Genomic DNA, 16,209 nt, shown 5'->3' with positions numbered 1-16,209 from the left:
CCTTCTTTTCTTTCAACAGAAAAAATACAGAAAGGGGTTTATTGATATTTCAAAAATCAAGTGTGTGGAAATTGTTAAGAATGATGACGGTGTCATTCCCTGTCAAAATAAGTATCCATTTCAGGTAAGCTGGTATATTTTTGCAATAGTATGACTCTGGGCTTTCTGTCACCAGTTTTCCTATTTATCACTAGTTTGGTGACTGATTTTTAGGTTCATTTGCCACTTTAATAGTAATTGCTTTTCTTCATGGACTACTCATATCATTGTTGAAATATTATCTTCTTCTTTTTTGGTTGTTAGATTATACCAGGGGTCCTGAGTCTCTAAACCTCAGGTCTTATCTACTAGTGTTTAAATTTATCAGCAGGGCTGAACAAACTATGATGAAGTTTTCTCTCTGAATTTGAGAAGCTGGGAAGTGATAAGAGTTACTGTTAATCAGAAATGAGATGCAAAGGCTGCTTTTGGTGGGAAATAGAGTATTAGCATTATATGTTAATTGAACTATATTTTTAAGGGATGATCATATTATTTCCTATTTTTTCCTTACAATGATCCTGAACACAAGGGAGGTAAATATCATACTCTTCTTGCTTATGACTGAGGGGAATAAGCCTCTGAGATGTTAATGGCTCATCCAGGGCCACTTTGTGAATTAAAAACCAGCCATGTGCACATACATCTTCTTGCTCTCAAGCAGGATGGGTACCAATCCTAGGCCACTCCACATCCATGGCAGGAGGTTAGTGTACACGTGCCTTGAGAATTCAGGAGTTGGATATTGGTATTCGAGAGTTTACTGCAAACAGCACAGGACCCTGTCCAGCCCCTAACCAATCCCTTCTGTGGTTGGGACCATTTCCATGCCTTCTTTTGAGCAATGTACATCTATCATGGAAGTCATCTTTTATCCATGGCTATGGTCTCACCATGACCTGAGGGGCACACTGAAAAAAATCTCTTTCAAGATAATATTACAATGGAATTTTGTTTGCTTTTTTTTTTTTAACAAAAACAAAACAAAATTTTATTTAAAAAAAGTTTTTTGAAAACATTTTCCAACTTGGAGATCAATATTACCTGGATGTAGTGAGCTAAAACATCCAAGCTTTGAAATTGTATCTGGGTTATTTTCAACTAAGAATACTAAAGGAGAAAGGGCTACATTTCCATTTTTCCACTCCTTATTTTATTTCTCTGAGTGAAGGGCCTGGAGGAGAGTTAGGTGCTGAAGGAGGTGACACTGAAGTCACGCTGCTAGATTTACCACTTACTGCCTCTGTGACCTTCTGTGAGTCACTTCACCTTTCTATATCTGTTTCCTGTTCTAAATGAAAATGCTAACGATAGCAGTCATGTGACAGGGTTGTCGTGAGGGTTCATGAAGAAATAGCTGAGACATGTAGTAAGAGCAATATGTTAGTTGCTTTTATTATTATTGTTATTGGTACCTTCTTGCTATTGCTGCTGTTATTACTACACCTGCCCCCCCCCCCGCCCCGATCTAGAATGAGGCCAATTTAAATCTTCTTCATGGTAAATATGTCAAATGCATCTATAATTATGTGTTTGTGTAATTTCATATGAAGTTTGGTGAAGAACCCTCCCTGCCACACTTCTGATGGCTCTTAGACATTCTGCGGGGTGGCAGGCAATGGGGATCAATAGTTCTCATGATTCTGGACTAAGAATTAGGATTTTTGATAATTAGAGTATTTCTAAAAGAAAAGAGATCTATTCTGCAAGCTTTGGATTCATTTTAAGAAGGATGATTAAAAAAAAAAAACAGGAAAAAATAGAACAGTATTCCATCCTTGAGCCATTTTCAGTAGTTGAGATGAATAGACATAAGAGCAGTTTAAAAAATCTTAAAATCAATTTAGAAGAGATAAACTTGAGCTCTGACTATGTAATTTAAACCAAGTGGATTTGAACGTTAAAAGAAATCCTCTTGTAACTTAAGTATAATTAAGGAAGTGGAGATTCTAGTTTCACATCTTGATAGTGAAATTTTCTACAAAGTCCAAATGGCGGAAAAATAAAAAAAAAGAAGTGGACATTTTCAAAAGACACCAGGAGAAGAAAGGAATATTCCTCTCTGCATATTCTAGCCCAAGGAAGGACAGAGGAAACAGCTTATGCTTTCTGGTGGCATTTGAGGGTTCCCCCAGGAGGTGGCATGTCCTTCCCGGGTTTTAAACCCAGATCTACCTGCTACATCTGTGCTGTTTCTCCTGCACTACACTGTAGTTAAGTCTGTTGAATGGAATTTAGATTTAAATGGGAGGGAGGATAACTGTCAAGGTACTATGAGTATTTCCTCCCAGTTGAAATGGTTTCTGCCCTTCATCAAGGGAAGGTGGCCAAGCTCTTGCTTCCTGACAACCTCTGCTACTGTACAGTGACTCACCAGAAGTCTTGAGGCACCTGAGAAACCTAGTTCTCACCCTGCCACAGGTGCTGTCCACAAGGATGACATAGAAGATGGACCCGATGTGTGATCTGGGCTTTGATGAAGGGAGGACTCAGGCCCCTAAATATCTCTCCTTCCTGTCAGTCTATCAGAGATGCCCAAATTAGATACTTATTATTTGGGTTTAGGGTGGTATTTCTAGAAATTTCTTGTACAAATATAAATGCCCCAAGGGAGCGAGGTAATATATCAAGCTAGTTTTAATTATCGGAACTCTTTTAAATTTGGATTAACTTTACTTGGATTAGCTGGTCTTTTAGTTTATTATTATTTTTTACTTGTAGATGAACACAATAACCTTTTATTTTATTTATTTATTTTTATGTAGTGTTGTGAATTGAACCCAGTGCCTCAGGTGTGCTAAGCAAGTGCTTTACCACTGAGCTACAACCTCAGCTGGGATTAGCTGGTCTTTAATGAACTTTAACAAAGTTACAAAGCTCATGGTACAATATGAGCTCAGTTTTGTGAAGAAATTAGTCTGCATGGGGCCTGGAAAGACAGACTTTAGGAGGGAACTATCAAGGGGCCATTTGAAGTGTTTGGGAGAAAATACATGAATAAGAAAAATATCTGGGAGTGTGTAAGTTGGTTTTTGGCTGCTGTGACCAAAATGCCTGACAAGAACAACTTAGAGGAGGAAAAGCTTACTTTGGCTCACCGTTTAAGGAGTTGCTGCCCATGTTGGCCAACTTCATTGCCCTGGGCCTGAAATGAGGCAGAGCACTGTGACAGAGGGTGTGGTTAAGGAAAGCTACTTATCGCATGGCAGCTGGGAAATAGATGGGGAGAGAGAGAGGAGGAGAGGAGCAGAGAAGAGACTGGGAAGAAGATAAAATCTTCGAGGGCATGTTTCCAGCAACCTACTTCCTCCAACCAGGTCCCGCCTCTCAGTAGTCCATCCAACCATCAGATGGATTAATCCACTGATAAGGTGAGAGCCCCCATGGTCCAATCATTGCCTAAAAGCCCCACCTCTGAACTTTGCTGCGTTGGGGATTATCTCTTTCAACACATGAGCTTTGGGGAACATTCCAGATTCAAACCACTATTGGGAGTTAGATCTTATTCATATGACTTAACCTCAGCTACTTTGGTTTTCTCATCTGGAAAATGAAAATTCTAACACTTATAAAGACCTGCGTTGCTCTATGGATAAAACAAGGAAGTGTATATAAAGTACTTAACCCCATGTAGTACTCCGTAAAGTAAGTCATTATAATAAAATAAATTATTCTCATAATATCCCACAAGTTTCTGGAAGTTCCAAAGTCTTTGTACTTCTTTCCAGACACATCAGTGAGAATTCAGAATAATTTCACTGGTGCATTTTAATCTCATTCTTTTTGTACTATCGGTTGTCTGGGCAAATCTGGGTTAGGTGTGAAAAATATGTAGCAAATAAGGAAACATCTTTCTATGCATCTCCTTCTGCACTTTATCTTTCTGTTATCATTTCTCACCTTTACTTATGTTTTTTCTTTTTCTTTTCTCTTTATGGTACTGGGGATTGAATCCCAAATGCTTTATTACAGAGCCACATCCCAAGTCACTTTTTGTGTTTTATTTTGAGATAGGGTCTTGCTAAGTTGCTGAAGTTGGCCTCAAACTTCCAATCCCCCCTGTCTCAGCCTCCTCAGCCACTGGGATTACAGGTGTGCACCATTGTGGCCTGCTCATGTTCTGCCTTATAATAAGGTTTTCTAGACATGTCTTGGAATTAGCCTTCATGTTTGATTCATTTTTGTATCTTAGTCATACCAAAGAATGTTCTACAACTATTTATCCCATGGTGTTCACATGCTGTCAGAGTGTATTAATTTCACTAAGATAAATGAGAAAGGACCATTTTAATGAAATGGTCCTAATGTTTACTGACCAGGGTCAAGAACAGCCATTTATCAATGGGTGATTGTTTTCTAATTCAGTAGGTGTTGATGTAGTAAAGGGAGGGTTCTAGCCTCATATTACTTTGGGGTCAGTCAGCGTTTTTCAGCTTTGTGATTGTTCATTAGGGATAAAGTGAAGAAATTCCTGGATTAATTTCCAGCCTTACTTTATTATTAAAAGTATAAAAATAAGACTAATTACGGGGCTGGGGCTGTAACTCAGTGGCAGAGCACTTGCCTAGCATGTGTGAGGCACTGGGTTCAATCCTCAGCAGCACCACATAAATAAATAAATAAATAAATGAAATAAAAAGTATTATGTTTACCTATAACAACAACAACAACAACAAAAAGACTAATTGCCAGACAGCCTACCTCTGAAAGAGGTGCTATGGTTAAAAGCTTGGCTATTGGAGTCGAAATCCTAGCTTTCTACATTACCAGCCAAATTATGATGGGCAGGTTAGGTGGCACACATTAGGGGACACCATTTCAGTGCCTCCTGAAGTTTTTCGAGGTTGGAAGGCCTGTAGATAACCATATTTTCCTCTTCTGTAATGGAAATAGTTTGATGGGAGGACAAATTGAGTTAGTATCTATAGAGCATCTAGCTGAGAGCCAAGATTGCCAGTACTAATTAAGTTGGATACCACAATTTTTGATAGTGGCAGAAGGAAACTCTAGGAGTGAATCTGAAGGAGTAGTCAACTTATCTAAAATATTATTTAGAAAAAATATTGGATTAGAATAATAATCCTGTTCCATCAAATTTATCTAAGGAATCTTAATTAAGTTGAAAGAAATAACAAGATTAATGAAACATCTTGATCTCTGCATGTTTTTTTTTTTTATAAAAAAATTAGTCTTTTGCAAAATGTGTGCCCCATTTGTTGTAGAAATAAAGAAATAAATGTGCTTTTATGAGAAAGGAGTTTAGGTTCTTTGGATCTGAGGTAAATGACTTTTTTTTTTTTTTGGTACTAGGAATTGAACTCAGGGGCACTTGACCCCTGAACCACATCCCCAGCCCTATTTTGTATTTTTTATTTAGAGACAGGGTCTCACTGAGTCGCTTAGTGACTTGCCATTGCTGAGGTTGGCTTTGAACTCATGATCCTCCTGTCTTAGCCTCCAGAGATGCTTTGATTACAGGCATGCACCACCAAACCTGGCTTAAATGACTTGTTTTTATTTTATTATTTTTATTTTTGACACAGGGTCTTGCTAAGTTGCTGAGGCTGACTTTGACTCGTAATCCTCCTGCCTTAGCCTTCCAAGTGACTGAAGTAAATAATTTCATTCTGTCACTTGAAACTCATTTATTGGTGCCCATGGTTCCAAGGACTCAGACAGAAGTGCTGTGTCTAAATATTTATCACTGATTTCATTTTTTATTTTATTTTAGGTTGTTCATGATGCTAACACACTTTACATTTTTGCACCTAGTGCACAAAGCAGGGACCGATGGGTGAAGAAGTTAAAAGAAGGTAAAACTCATGTAATAAAATATTAATCTGCGCATCATTTTAGAACATGTCATTATGACTAAAACAGAAATACAGCCAATATATTTTGCAATTCTAATCTCTTAACTGACACTACATGTTTCTCCAAGGCCAGTCAGCTACAGCATGTGAAAACCAGCAGATGGAATCAGATTTTAAAAATCTGATTCTTTCTAGTGGTACATAGTTTCTAAGAAAAGCATGCTTCCATTTAATGTGTGATATTTAATGTGTGATGTATTTGAAGGTGATAAAGAATGGGCTTTTATGATAACAGGATTTAGTATTTTCTAAGAAATGCCTTATGTAGTTGATATTTGGTGTGGATGGATTGACACACACACCAAGTGTTTAAAGGGTAAATGGCTGCACTATCCTCATCACTTGTCCTCTGGAGCAAAATGCAAAGTGGTAGTGGGCTAACTTTTGCTTTTATTCATCATGGAGTAGTATTAGTCACTTCTGCTCACAAACTCACAAGGATGTTTCATTCAAAAAAAAAAAGGAGGTGAAAGAGAAGCATCTGGCTTTTCTGAATGCTGGGTCGCATGATGTTATGAGGGTGTTTTCATAATCAACATGGTATCCAAGGAATGATTGGCAATGTTACTTAGCAAACATTGTGTAGTCTGTTTTATTTCACTAATCATTAATGTGTCTGTGAATTACAGAAATAAAGAACAACAATAATATTATGATTAAATATCATCCAAAATTCTGGGCAGATGGAAGTTATCAGTGTTGCAGACAAACTGAAAAGCTAGCACCTGGATGTGAAAAATATAATCTTTTTGAGAGTAGTAAGTATTCATTTTATTCTGTAATTCTATTGTGCTCAAAATGGGCATATCATTGGTACGGTGGCATGAATTTGATTTGGATTAAGTTCATCACACTTTCTAGAAAATGCAAGTGTGTAGGTGTGTTTTATAAGAATAATTAGAATAATGTGTTAAGTTAGCAGTGGGACCTTTTCATGGAATCAAAAGCAAAGGTCCCTTACAGGGAGCCTGTAATCTGTTTCCAAGTCATGAGCCTAATATGTCACCATCAACAGCTTTTCTTCATTAATGTTTATGTATTTGTCAGCAAGTAAACTCTTCCCAGATGTGCTGCTAGAAACCTTGTGTAGCAGTGCATCTGCAGTCTAAGTTAGTATCATTCTCGTTTTGATGGGGCTTTGAGGTATGGACTTTAGTAATGGCTTCACAGTTTGTCAGAATGATTAAGTGTCACAATGCTACTCACATGTAAATATTCAGATGAATAAAAATGTCGAGGGTTAATCTTGACACCTTATAAATCCTGAAAATGAGAGGCCTTTAGTCATAAGTTAAAAATACACAAGGACTCAAAATTGCTAGTGTGATAGGACAGTGGGTATTGTGCTTCTGTTTTCCTGCTGGCACCATACATGGTGCTTGCCATATCAATCAGAACCCATCAAGCTTTTAGATATAAGCAGAATGGCTATTTGGTAGGGATGCTGGCTTATGCAAGAGGCTGGCCTTGATTCTGTAAGTCTCCCCACCTGATTGTCTTGGGTATCCTGACATTAATTTAGCACATTAAAGAGAAGGTCCAAGTTTCCAAGTCTGTTATTATTTCCTAATTTTTCAATTCTTAAGGTTTAGTATTAGTGCACAGTGTAAGCTGCTGTTAAAATAAAACAATAAATGGGATGGTATCAGCTAAAAAGTCCCTTCACAGAAAAAGAATCAATCAAGAATGTGAAGCGACAGCCTACAGAATGGGAGAAAATTTTTGACATCCGCACTTCAAATAGGGTGTTAAAAGGCGAAAGATTTATACGATCTGAAGAGAAACCAGAGTATATAAAATAGGGTGTTAATTTCCAGAATAGACAAAGAACTTAAAAAGCTTAACACCAGAAAACCAAAAAACCCAATCAGCAAATGGGCAAAAGAGCTGAACAGACCCTTCTCAAAGGAATAGGTATGAATAAACAACAAATATTTGAAAAAATGTTCAACTTCTTTAGCAATTAGGGAAATGCAAATTAAGACTACACTGAGATTTCATCTCTTGCTAGTCAGAATAGAATTATCAAGAATACAAGTAACAATTTAATATTGGTGAGGATGGGGTGGAAAAAGATGCACTCATACATTGCTGGTGGGTCTGCAAATTGGTATAACCCCTCTGGGAAAGCAGTATGGAGATTCCTCAAAAAACAAGGAATGGAACCACCATTTGACCCAGTTATCCTGCTCCTTGGCATATATCCATACACTTAATATCAGCATACTATAGTGACACAGCCACATCAATGTTTATAGGAGACAATTCACAGTAACTAAGCTATGAAATCAACCTGGGTGCCCTTCAACAGATGAATGGATAAATAAATCGTGGTATATATACACAATGGATTTTACTCAGCCATAAAGAAGAATGACTTTATGACATTTGCTGGTAAATGGATGGAACTGGAGACTATCATGCTAAGTGAAATAAGCCAGTCCCCCAAAACCAAAGGTCAAATGTTTTTGCTGATACGTGGAAGCTCAACCACAATAAAGTGGGGGAGGAGAATAAGAGAAGTTCAGTAGATTAGAAAAAGAGGAACAAAAGGAAGGGAGTGGGGGATCAGAATAGGAAAGACAGTAGAATAAATCTAACATAATTTTCCAGGGTACATATTATGAAAATGCCTAAGTGAATCCCACCATTGTGCCCACCTACAAGAATGAGGTCCTTATTAGAAAAGATATATCTCATGCTTATATAATTTTATAAAAATGGATTTGATTGTCATGTACAACTAAGAAGAGCCAATTAAAAGAGGGAGACAGAGGTCGGGGGGGGAGGAAGAGAGACCTGGAAGTTGCAGTGACTTAAACTAGAAGTTCATCTCAGTTTCATGGTGTAATCCCAAGGTAGGTGCTGGTCCAGGGCTGGCAGGTGGTTCTGCAGGTAGTTCCTGGGGTTGTTCCAGTTCCAGTGCTCTCTCTCTTCCTGGTGTCAGAAAGGGGTAAAGAGGCCAAGGATGCCTGTGGGAAGACCTTTTAGGGACCAGATCTAAAATTGGCACACCCCATTTGTCCATAGAGCTCTTTGATTAGAATTTCATCTCATCTGTGTAGCTGGATAGTCATGTGCCAGCAGAGCTCTGGCAGAGGAAGGGACAGGCTGCCACACCTTCTTAATTTCATAGTGTTGTCATTACAACACTCCTTCTTATCCACCGGGATAGACCTCTGGTGGATGCCTGAAATCATGGATAGTATCAAACCTTATATATGCTATGATTTTTTTTCTGTGCATATACACTTAGGATAAAGTTTAATTTATAGATGAGTCACAGTAAGAGGTTCCCAACAACCATAACAAAATTGAACAATTTAGTGTAATAAAAGTTATGCAAATGTGGTCTCTCTCTCAAAGTATCTTATTGAATTGTGGATCTTAGTAACCTCAGCATACAATTTTTTTTCTTCTAACTCAAGAAATTTCAGCTTTTTCTTAAAGGAAGCCCTTTATGGCCTCTCTTTGGCATATCCAGATCGCCAGCATCACTCATCACTGCTGTAGCACTTTGAGGCCATTATTAAGTAAAGTAAGGGTTAGTTCAACATAAGCACCATGACATCACCAACTGAGGCTGCTCAGTGATTAACGGGGCTGGGAGTGCATGCAGCGTGGATGTGCTGGACAAAGGGGTGATTCATGTCCTGGGAGGGACTGAGTGGGGACTGAGATTTTATCATACTCCTCAGAGAAAGGTTCGATTTAAAAACTTAAGAGTTGTTTATCTCTGGAATTTTCCATTTAATATTCCGTATTGTGGTTGACTCAGAAAAACTGAAACTATGGAAAGTGAAAGGACAGATATGGGGGACTACTGTAATTCAGTTTATTTTTAAATTGCATATACATTATGGAGAACCCAGTTTAACAGTGGTGGGGACACAGAGGCAGAGGTACTGGCAACACTCCCTTAGTCGGGCGGACAGGTCCCTTGCGTGTGTGTTCTGTTTTCCTTGAAGCCACCAATATCTTTATCGATCATTGCTACACAGCATTTTGACCTATATTTGTTGTTGGCATTTTCAGGTGTAAGAAAAGCACTACCTCCAGCCCCAGAAATGAAAAAGGTAGGTGATCTCTTGCATTGGGCAGTTACGTCTAAATTTTCAGCCTTTCTGTCCTTAGGTTTTGGAGGGATTTGCAGCTTATTAATTATGTTTAATATGAATAAAATATTAAAATGAATATTAACAATAAATAAAATGAGTTTTAAAATATTAAAATAAGTAAAAATATTAGTTTTGTGATATGGTTTTCCCCCACGACCATCTTAGAAGCAGATAGGTTATGACTTATTTGAATTGTCCTTGATGTGAAATAATATCAATTTAATTGTATAGATTTTATCACTGGGAGTCCTGTTCTTATCTGGCATTTTGTCTGTAGCTTGGCTGAAAGAGTTGTATCAGAAGTGTGGGACTTTTTTAAAAGAAAATTTTGGTCTCAAGAATACAATATGACAGCGGGGTGCAGTGGCGCACACCTGTAATCCCAGCAACTCAGGAAGCTGAGGTAGGACGATCACAGGTTCAAGGCCAGCCCCAGCAATTTAGCAAGGCCTAAGCAACTTAGTGAGACCCTGTCTCAAAATAAAAAAAAAAAAAATTTAAAGGCTGGGGGATGTGGCTCAGGGGGTTAAGTTTCCCTGGGTTCATGGGTTCAATCCCTGGTTAAAAAAACAAACAATCAAACCAAACCAAACCAAACAAACAAACAAAACCTGCAACAAAACAAGGAACCCCCAGTATGATCCATGAGTGATTTTAGTGATTTAGTCATATATTTGAAGACTGGATATGGTGGAAAAGCATGGACTTTGGACCCATTCCTGAACTGGGCTGATGTGAATCTGATATGAGTGATTTTGGAGGACTGTGTAAACCATTGTTGTCTCACTGGTAACATGGGAGTTACTATGCTGTATTTCATGGAAGCAATATTAAGAACAAAAGAGAAAAACTGTTAGATCCTAAGCATGTGCCTTGAGCAGTGTGGGCATAAAGAAGTGCAAATCCCTTTGAATGGGAGGAGACCTGTTAACAGACTCCATGGTGGGCTTTCTCCACTGCAGGACATTTCAGTGATGGGTCTCCCTTTAGTTCTCCTGGTCTCTATTCACGTATTACCCTTGCCTCTCCCTGGAAAACTATTCCTGACACATAAAAATTGTTTCCATGTTTCAAGATGGTTTTTGCTCTTGTCCTGTATTCTGAAACCCGTGAGAGATGTGGTAGCATCTACTGCATCTAAGATTGGAGGGTTCTCTGGTTGCTCTCAGGTGACATATTTGATTAGAGGGTTTTGTCTTATTCTGCCTTATTCTTTGGTAATGTATGAATCCTTCAGTGTTTTACTGTTTTATTTCAAGATCAGTTTCAGATAGAAGACTAAACTTTCAAATGTTATCTTGTTTGTTCAGAGAAGGCCTCCCCCACCAATTCCTCCTGAAGAAGAAGATAGTAGTGAAGAAATAGTTGTAGCAATGTATGATTTCCAAGCAACAGAAGCGCATGACCTCAGATTAGAGAGAGGTCAAGAGTATATCATATTGGAAAAGAATGATGTCCACTGGTGGAGAGCAAGAGATAAATATGGGTAAGCATTCTCTCCCTGGCCCTTGCATGCAGTGAGTGGGTAGGAGTGAAGTATATGCGCTCTATCTGTCATGTAATGAGGTTGTAGTTGGCCATAAGTCAAAGTATACATTATTACTTTGCATTACCACCATGTATTCTTAGTAGTTACTCAATAAATACAAACTGATCAATCACTTTTTTCCAGAGGTTGGAATAGATTATATTCATCTCTTTCTCATCCACCATATGTTTTATTTGACTATTTTGACCTTAGGAGAAATAGTTATATATAATCCTTAAGATTATCTAAGTAGTTAATCTTAGGTTTTTCTAAGGCATTATCTATCATAAATTTCTTAGAATTTCTCTCTCTACATGTACATATATACAGACATGATATAATGGAGCCTCTTGTCACTTGAAATTGTCTTTCTCTCTCCCTCTCTTCATCAGAGAGAGAAATAGGAAGGGAGAGTACTTGTGTATATGTATGCATATATATGTATATGCATAAAATAAATAAATATATATTACATACATATATACACACACACAAACATACATACATGCATGCAGGAAATAAACAGCAAGTATTGTCAGGCATGATGGCATACACCTGTAGTCCCAGTGTTAATGAGGCTGAGTCAGGAGCATTACCTGAGCCTAGGAGTTTAAGACCAGCCTGGGCAACATAGTGATACCCCATCTCAAAAAACAAACAAAAAACACCAGCATTATTTGCACCAGATAATGTTGGATTTAAGTGGAACAATTCTTTTAACCTCATTTTAAACATATAGGTAGATACAGTTAAACACAGAGGATGAGTCTCTCTTGGGCTTCATTAAGTGAACTATATCCTGTGCTTACCTCTGAAATACTATGCATTTACATTATGAGTTCCAGTGGATAAGAACAGGGGTCTTCTGTCCTGAGAAAGTACGTTCTCTTCCACCTGCTCTCACCTCCTTGACCCATCCCCTCTTCTCCTCTCTGTTCCTCAGTTCATTTTTGGGAACAGTGGTAGCCTCTGGGTGAGGCAGGGTCGCCTCTTCTATTCAGGTCTTGGCACTTCTGGTCATCTGGGTGCTAGTTTGTTGAGCATTATTACCTTCTTGGGAATCTTAACCTTTTAATCTTATAAGAAGTTTCTGCTCCTCTTCACCAGATATCTTATTCATAATTTTATGTAGTTGGAGCAACATTAATCCAAAAACCTAAATCCAAAGTACTTTGTTGATATTCTGAAGGTTTTGGGTTTTGGAGTACTGGGTTTCATGGATGCTTAACTGGTAGAGTCTATGTAAATATTCTAAAATTCAGAAAACTCTGGAACACTTTTGGTCCCAAGCATTTCAGATAAGATATATTCAACCTGTATTGTAGAAATTTCCAAACATCTACAAAAACACATAATAACATTACTTAACTTAAAAAGTTACCAACATTTTTACCATCTTGATTTACCAATCTTCCTGGTGTGTTTTTCCTAGGCTATTAGAGTATGTAGACCTTCTTAATTCCTGTCTTGGGGTATGATTCAAGTATTTGCCTTTTTTCTTTTTGTGGGGCTGAGAATAGAATCCAGGGCCTTGCTCATGCTAGGGAATTTGCCTTTTTAACAAGTACCTCAGTGAAGCTATATTATAAGTACTGTCAAGGTGTTAGAGTGGTGTGCGCCTTTATTTAGCACTTTTGCTTTTGTGAATATTCTAGTTTTTTTAAAACATCCCAAGAGCATGTATAAATATGTAACAACAAATCCCAACATTATATGCTATTATAGTACATCAATAAAAAATGTGGAGGAAAAAAAATCCCAAGAAATCGTGCATTCTGGAGATCTCTACATTGAATCATAAGTCTAGAGTTTCAGCTCTGGTCTAGTTGCTGGCTGGCTTTGGGACCTTGGGAACATATCTGAATCTTTCTAAGCCTTGCTTTTCCCACCAGAAAATGGGGACAGTGATGCCTGCCTGCCTCAGAACTCTTGTGAGGATCAAATGTGGTAGTACTTTGTAATGTGTCAAATGATACAGATATCCTGAATTATTGGCAGTGAGCTTATCTTTCTTATGAGCTTTGGGCAATATGCTTTAACTATCTTAGAATGTCTTTTATCTTCCTTTCTTTAAATAACCTCTCAATAAAGTAATATCTGTTTACTCACAGTGTTTTTCTTATTTCTAGGAGTGAAGGATATATCCCAAGTAATTATGTAACAGGAAAGAAATCAAACAACTTAGATCAATATGAGTGAGTAGATGTTTATTTTATAAATGGGAAAACCCAGAAAATGTTTTCATTTTCTTCATTATGTAAGGTGTTTTGAAAATTGATGGGCTTCTTTCATAACCTTTAGAACATGGTACCAATATATTCTTACCACACCAGACAACTGGTGTGGTAAAACCCTAAGAATTAGTATCTATAAGGCATTTTTCCTGAAGATTCTGTGTGTGAATGGAGTTATACAAACAGATACAATTGAATTGATTTTAAACAAATTATAGCTTAGCTGATTTTGAAATATAGATCTTTTGTTCATTCAGGATATGCTATAATATTTCCCAGAGTAGTCTTTAAAAAAAGTTTGTTTCCTTTTTCTAACTAAAAGTTAGATTATGCTTATTGTTTAAAATGATTTGTTCAAATACAATATCTGTTTAAATATTATATATTTAAATATGATTATTGTTTAAATATGACTATTATTTTAAAAACCGTGAAAATAATTGGTCCTGAATCAAGACAGATGTTTGCGGTAGCTATTGGTTTCAAACAGGAGCCAAGAGTGATAGCTTCCTTTGGTCTTTTGGCTATTCACTATCTTGGTGGGAATGGTCAATTCATTCAGAAGAAACATGATAGAAACAAAATTTTTTTTTAAAGAAAAGGAAAAAAATAAACCCCTGAAATAGGAAAAATGTTAATAAGAAAAAGCTCTCAAAGACAAATCACAGTTGACCTCTGTCAACATTAGTATATATTTTAAAAATCTTTTTACTGTTTTTTAAAAGTAGACTCATGCTGTATATATTGTTTTATATCTTTTTTCCCCTCTGAACAGTATGAGTGAATATTTGCTCCTGACACTGAATATTCTTTGAAAATATCTTCATAGATGCATTATGTTTCACTCAGTCATAAATTCGTTTACTGAATTCTTAGTATGTCTCAGGTATTCTGCAAGGCCTTGGGACACAGCGAGTTTATTGCACCTGGATGTACAGCAGGTAGTCACTTGTGGGGCATTAGGTTGATTCAGGCATCTTAGCTATGTAAAAATAACTGGGATAACCTCTTCTTGCGTACTGTCCTAAATGAGAGCTCTAAAATTGTAACCTCTAATATTGAAAGGCTGTGTGTTTGAACTTGTTAAGACCTCTGCTGAGTACTGTCAGAGAAGTTGTCCTGTTTCTGCCTGCTAGCAGTGTGTGGCTAGCACACACAAAGTGTATGGCTAGGCCTTGTTGCAAAGCTTGTACACACCACACACTCTTGTGGTCATTTTGAGATAATGTATTCATGCATCATTCATTTCCTTAAAAACAGCAGCAGGCTGTCACCTCTGTTCATGTCATTTATGGTAACATAAATCTAGATGAGGACAAATAGTTTCGAAGAGTCACAGTGCTCAGCAGTATGATCCCTTAAGGAAATTTTAGAAGTTGGTAGAAAATATAAACTAAATACATTTTCTGATGTATAATGACATTTTGGCTAAAATTGATTGTGTATTGGATAGTGGTTTCATAAAATTAAGATAAAGCTGAAGTTTTTTTACTAGTATTTTACTGTACCTTTTCTGTGTTTAGATGTGTTTAGATGCATAAATACCTACCATTATGTTATAATTGTCTATTTTTTTTTTTTTGGTACAGGGGATTGAACCCAGGGCCACTTAACCACTGAGCCACATCCCCAGCTCTTTTTTGTATTTTATTTAGAGACAGGGTCTCACTGAGTTGCTTAGCACCTCACTAAATTGCTGAGGTTGGCTTTGAACTCGCCATCCTCCTGCCTCAGCCTCCCGAGCTGCTGAGATTACAGGTGTGTACCACCGCACCCTGTTTTTTGTATAGTAGCATGCTATACAGGTTTGTAGACTAGAAGCAATAATCTGAAGCATGTAGCCAGATATGTGTTAAGCTGCACCATCTAGGTTTATGTACGTACACATAGTGATGAAATTGCATAAAAATACATTTCATTGTCATTAAGTGATGCATTACTATACAAATAAAATAACATTTCTGCCATTAAAAGCTTGACCAGGGTGTGATCTTTCCAGAAAGGACTGAACGTCCTCTTTCCCTGTATTCAGACACTGCTACAAAGTCCTGTTTCTCTGGAATATTGTGAGGTGACCAGCCAATTTGAAAAATTCACATCAGCGTTTTGATGTCCGAGGACAGGTTGACATGTTACCTATACATTCTGGGCATTATTTCCAGATGCAGAGTCCCTTTAGCAAAAAGTGTTAATCTCAAATGACACATCTCTGTGGCAGGCTTGTGAAAGAGCTATGTGGGATGGCACCTCTGTCTTCTCATGTCACATAGGCTCCTTTACATTTTACTGGTGCGTATCTCTCTTTCTGACAGAATGGACCCAGCAGAGCCCCTGTGGTCTTTTTCTCCTTGCTTGGGGATAGGTATTTTAAGAGAGGTGAGATAAGCCATGGAGAGGTATTAGGAAATATCACTAGT

General features: G+C 37.5%; 1 protein-coding gene and 1 non-coding gene across 3 annotated transcripts in view; both read left to right on the top strand.

The window, feature by feature from the left end:
- Nucleotides 1–16,209, top strand: part of Tec (tec protein tyrosine kinase) — a 120,113-nt gene that overhangs the window by 86,087 nt on the left and 17,817 nt on the right. For both annotated transcript variants that reach the window (XM_046458417.1, XM_046458362.2), the window contains 6 exons: nucleotides 20–124; nucleotides 5,771–5,852; nucleotides 6,542–6,670; nucleotides 9,948–9,988; nucleotides 11,341–11,516; nucleotides 13,688–13,753. In XM_046458417.1, the coding sequence (XP_046314373.1) occupies nucleotides 20–124; nucleotides 5,771–5,852; nucleotides 6,542–6,670; nucleotides 9,948–9,988; nucleotides 11,341–11,516; nucleotides 13,688–13,753 (599 nt within the window). The remainder of the gene's footprint in view (nucleotides 1–19; nucleotides 125–5,770; nucleotides 5,853–6,541; nucleotides 6,671–9,947; nucleotides 9,989–11,340; nucleotides 11,517–13,687; nucleotides 13,754–16,209) is intronic.
- LOC124110261 (small nucleolar RNA SNORA2/SNORA34 family) lies at nucleotides 14,233–14,365 on the top strand. Its single transcript, XR_006845982.1, has one exon. It is a non-coding gene; the product is annotated as a small nucleolar RNA SNORA2/SNORA34 family (small nucleolar RNA).

This window comes from Marmota monax, unplaced genomic scaffold (genome assembly GCF_021218885.2).
Source record: "Marmota monax isolate L192 unplaced genomic scaffold, Marmota_monax_Labrador192_F-V1.1 WCK01_AAM20220418_F8-fsc00025, whole genome shotgun sequence".
Taxonomy (NCBI): Eukaryota; Metazoa; Chordata; class Mammalia; order Rodentia; family Sciuridae; genus Marmota; species Marmota monax.
This window is presented reverse-complemented; position numbering and strand designations above follow the sequence as displayed.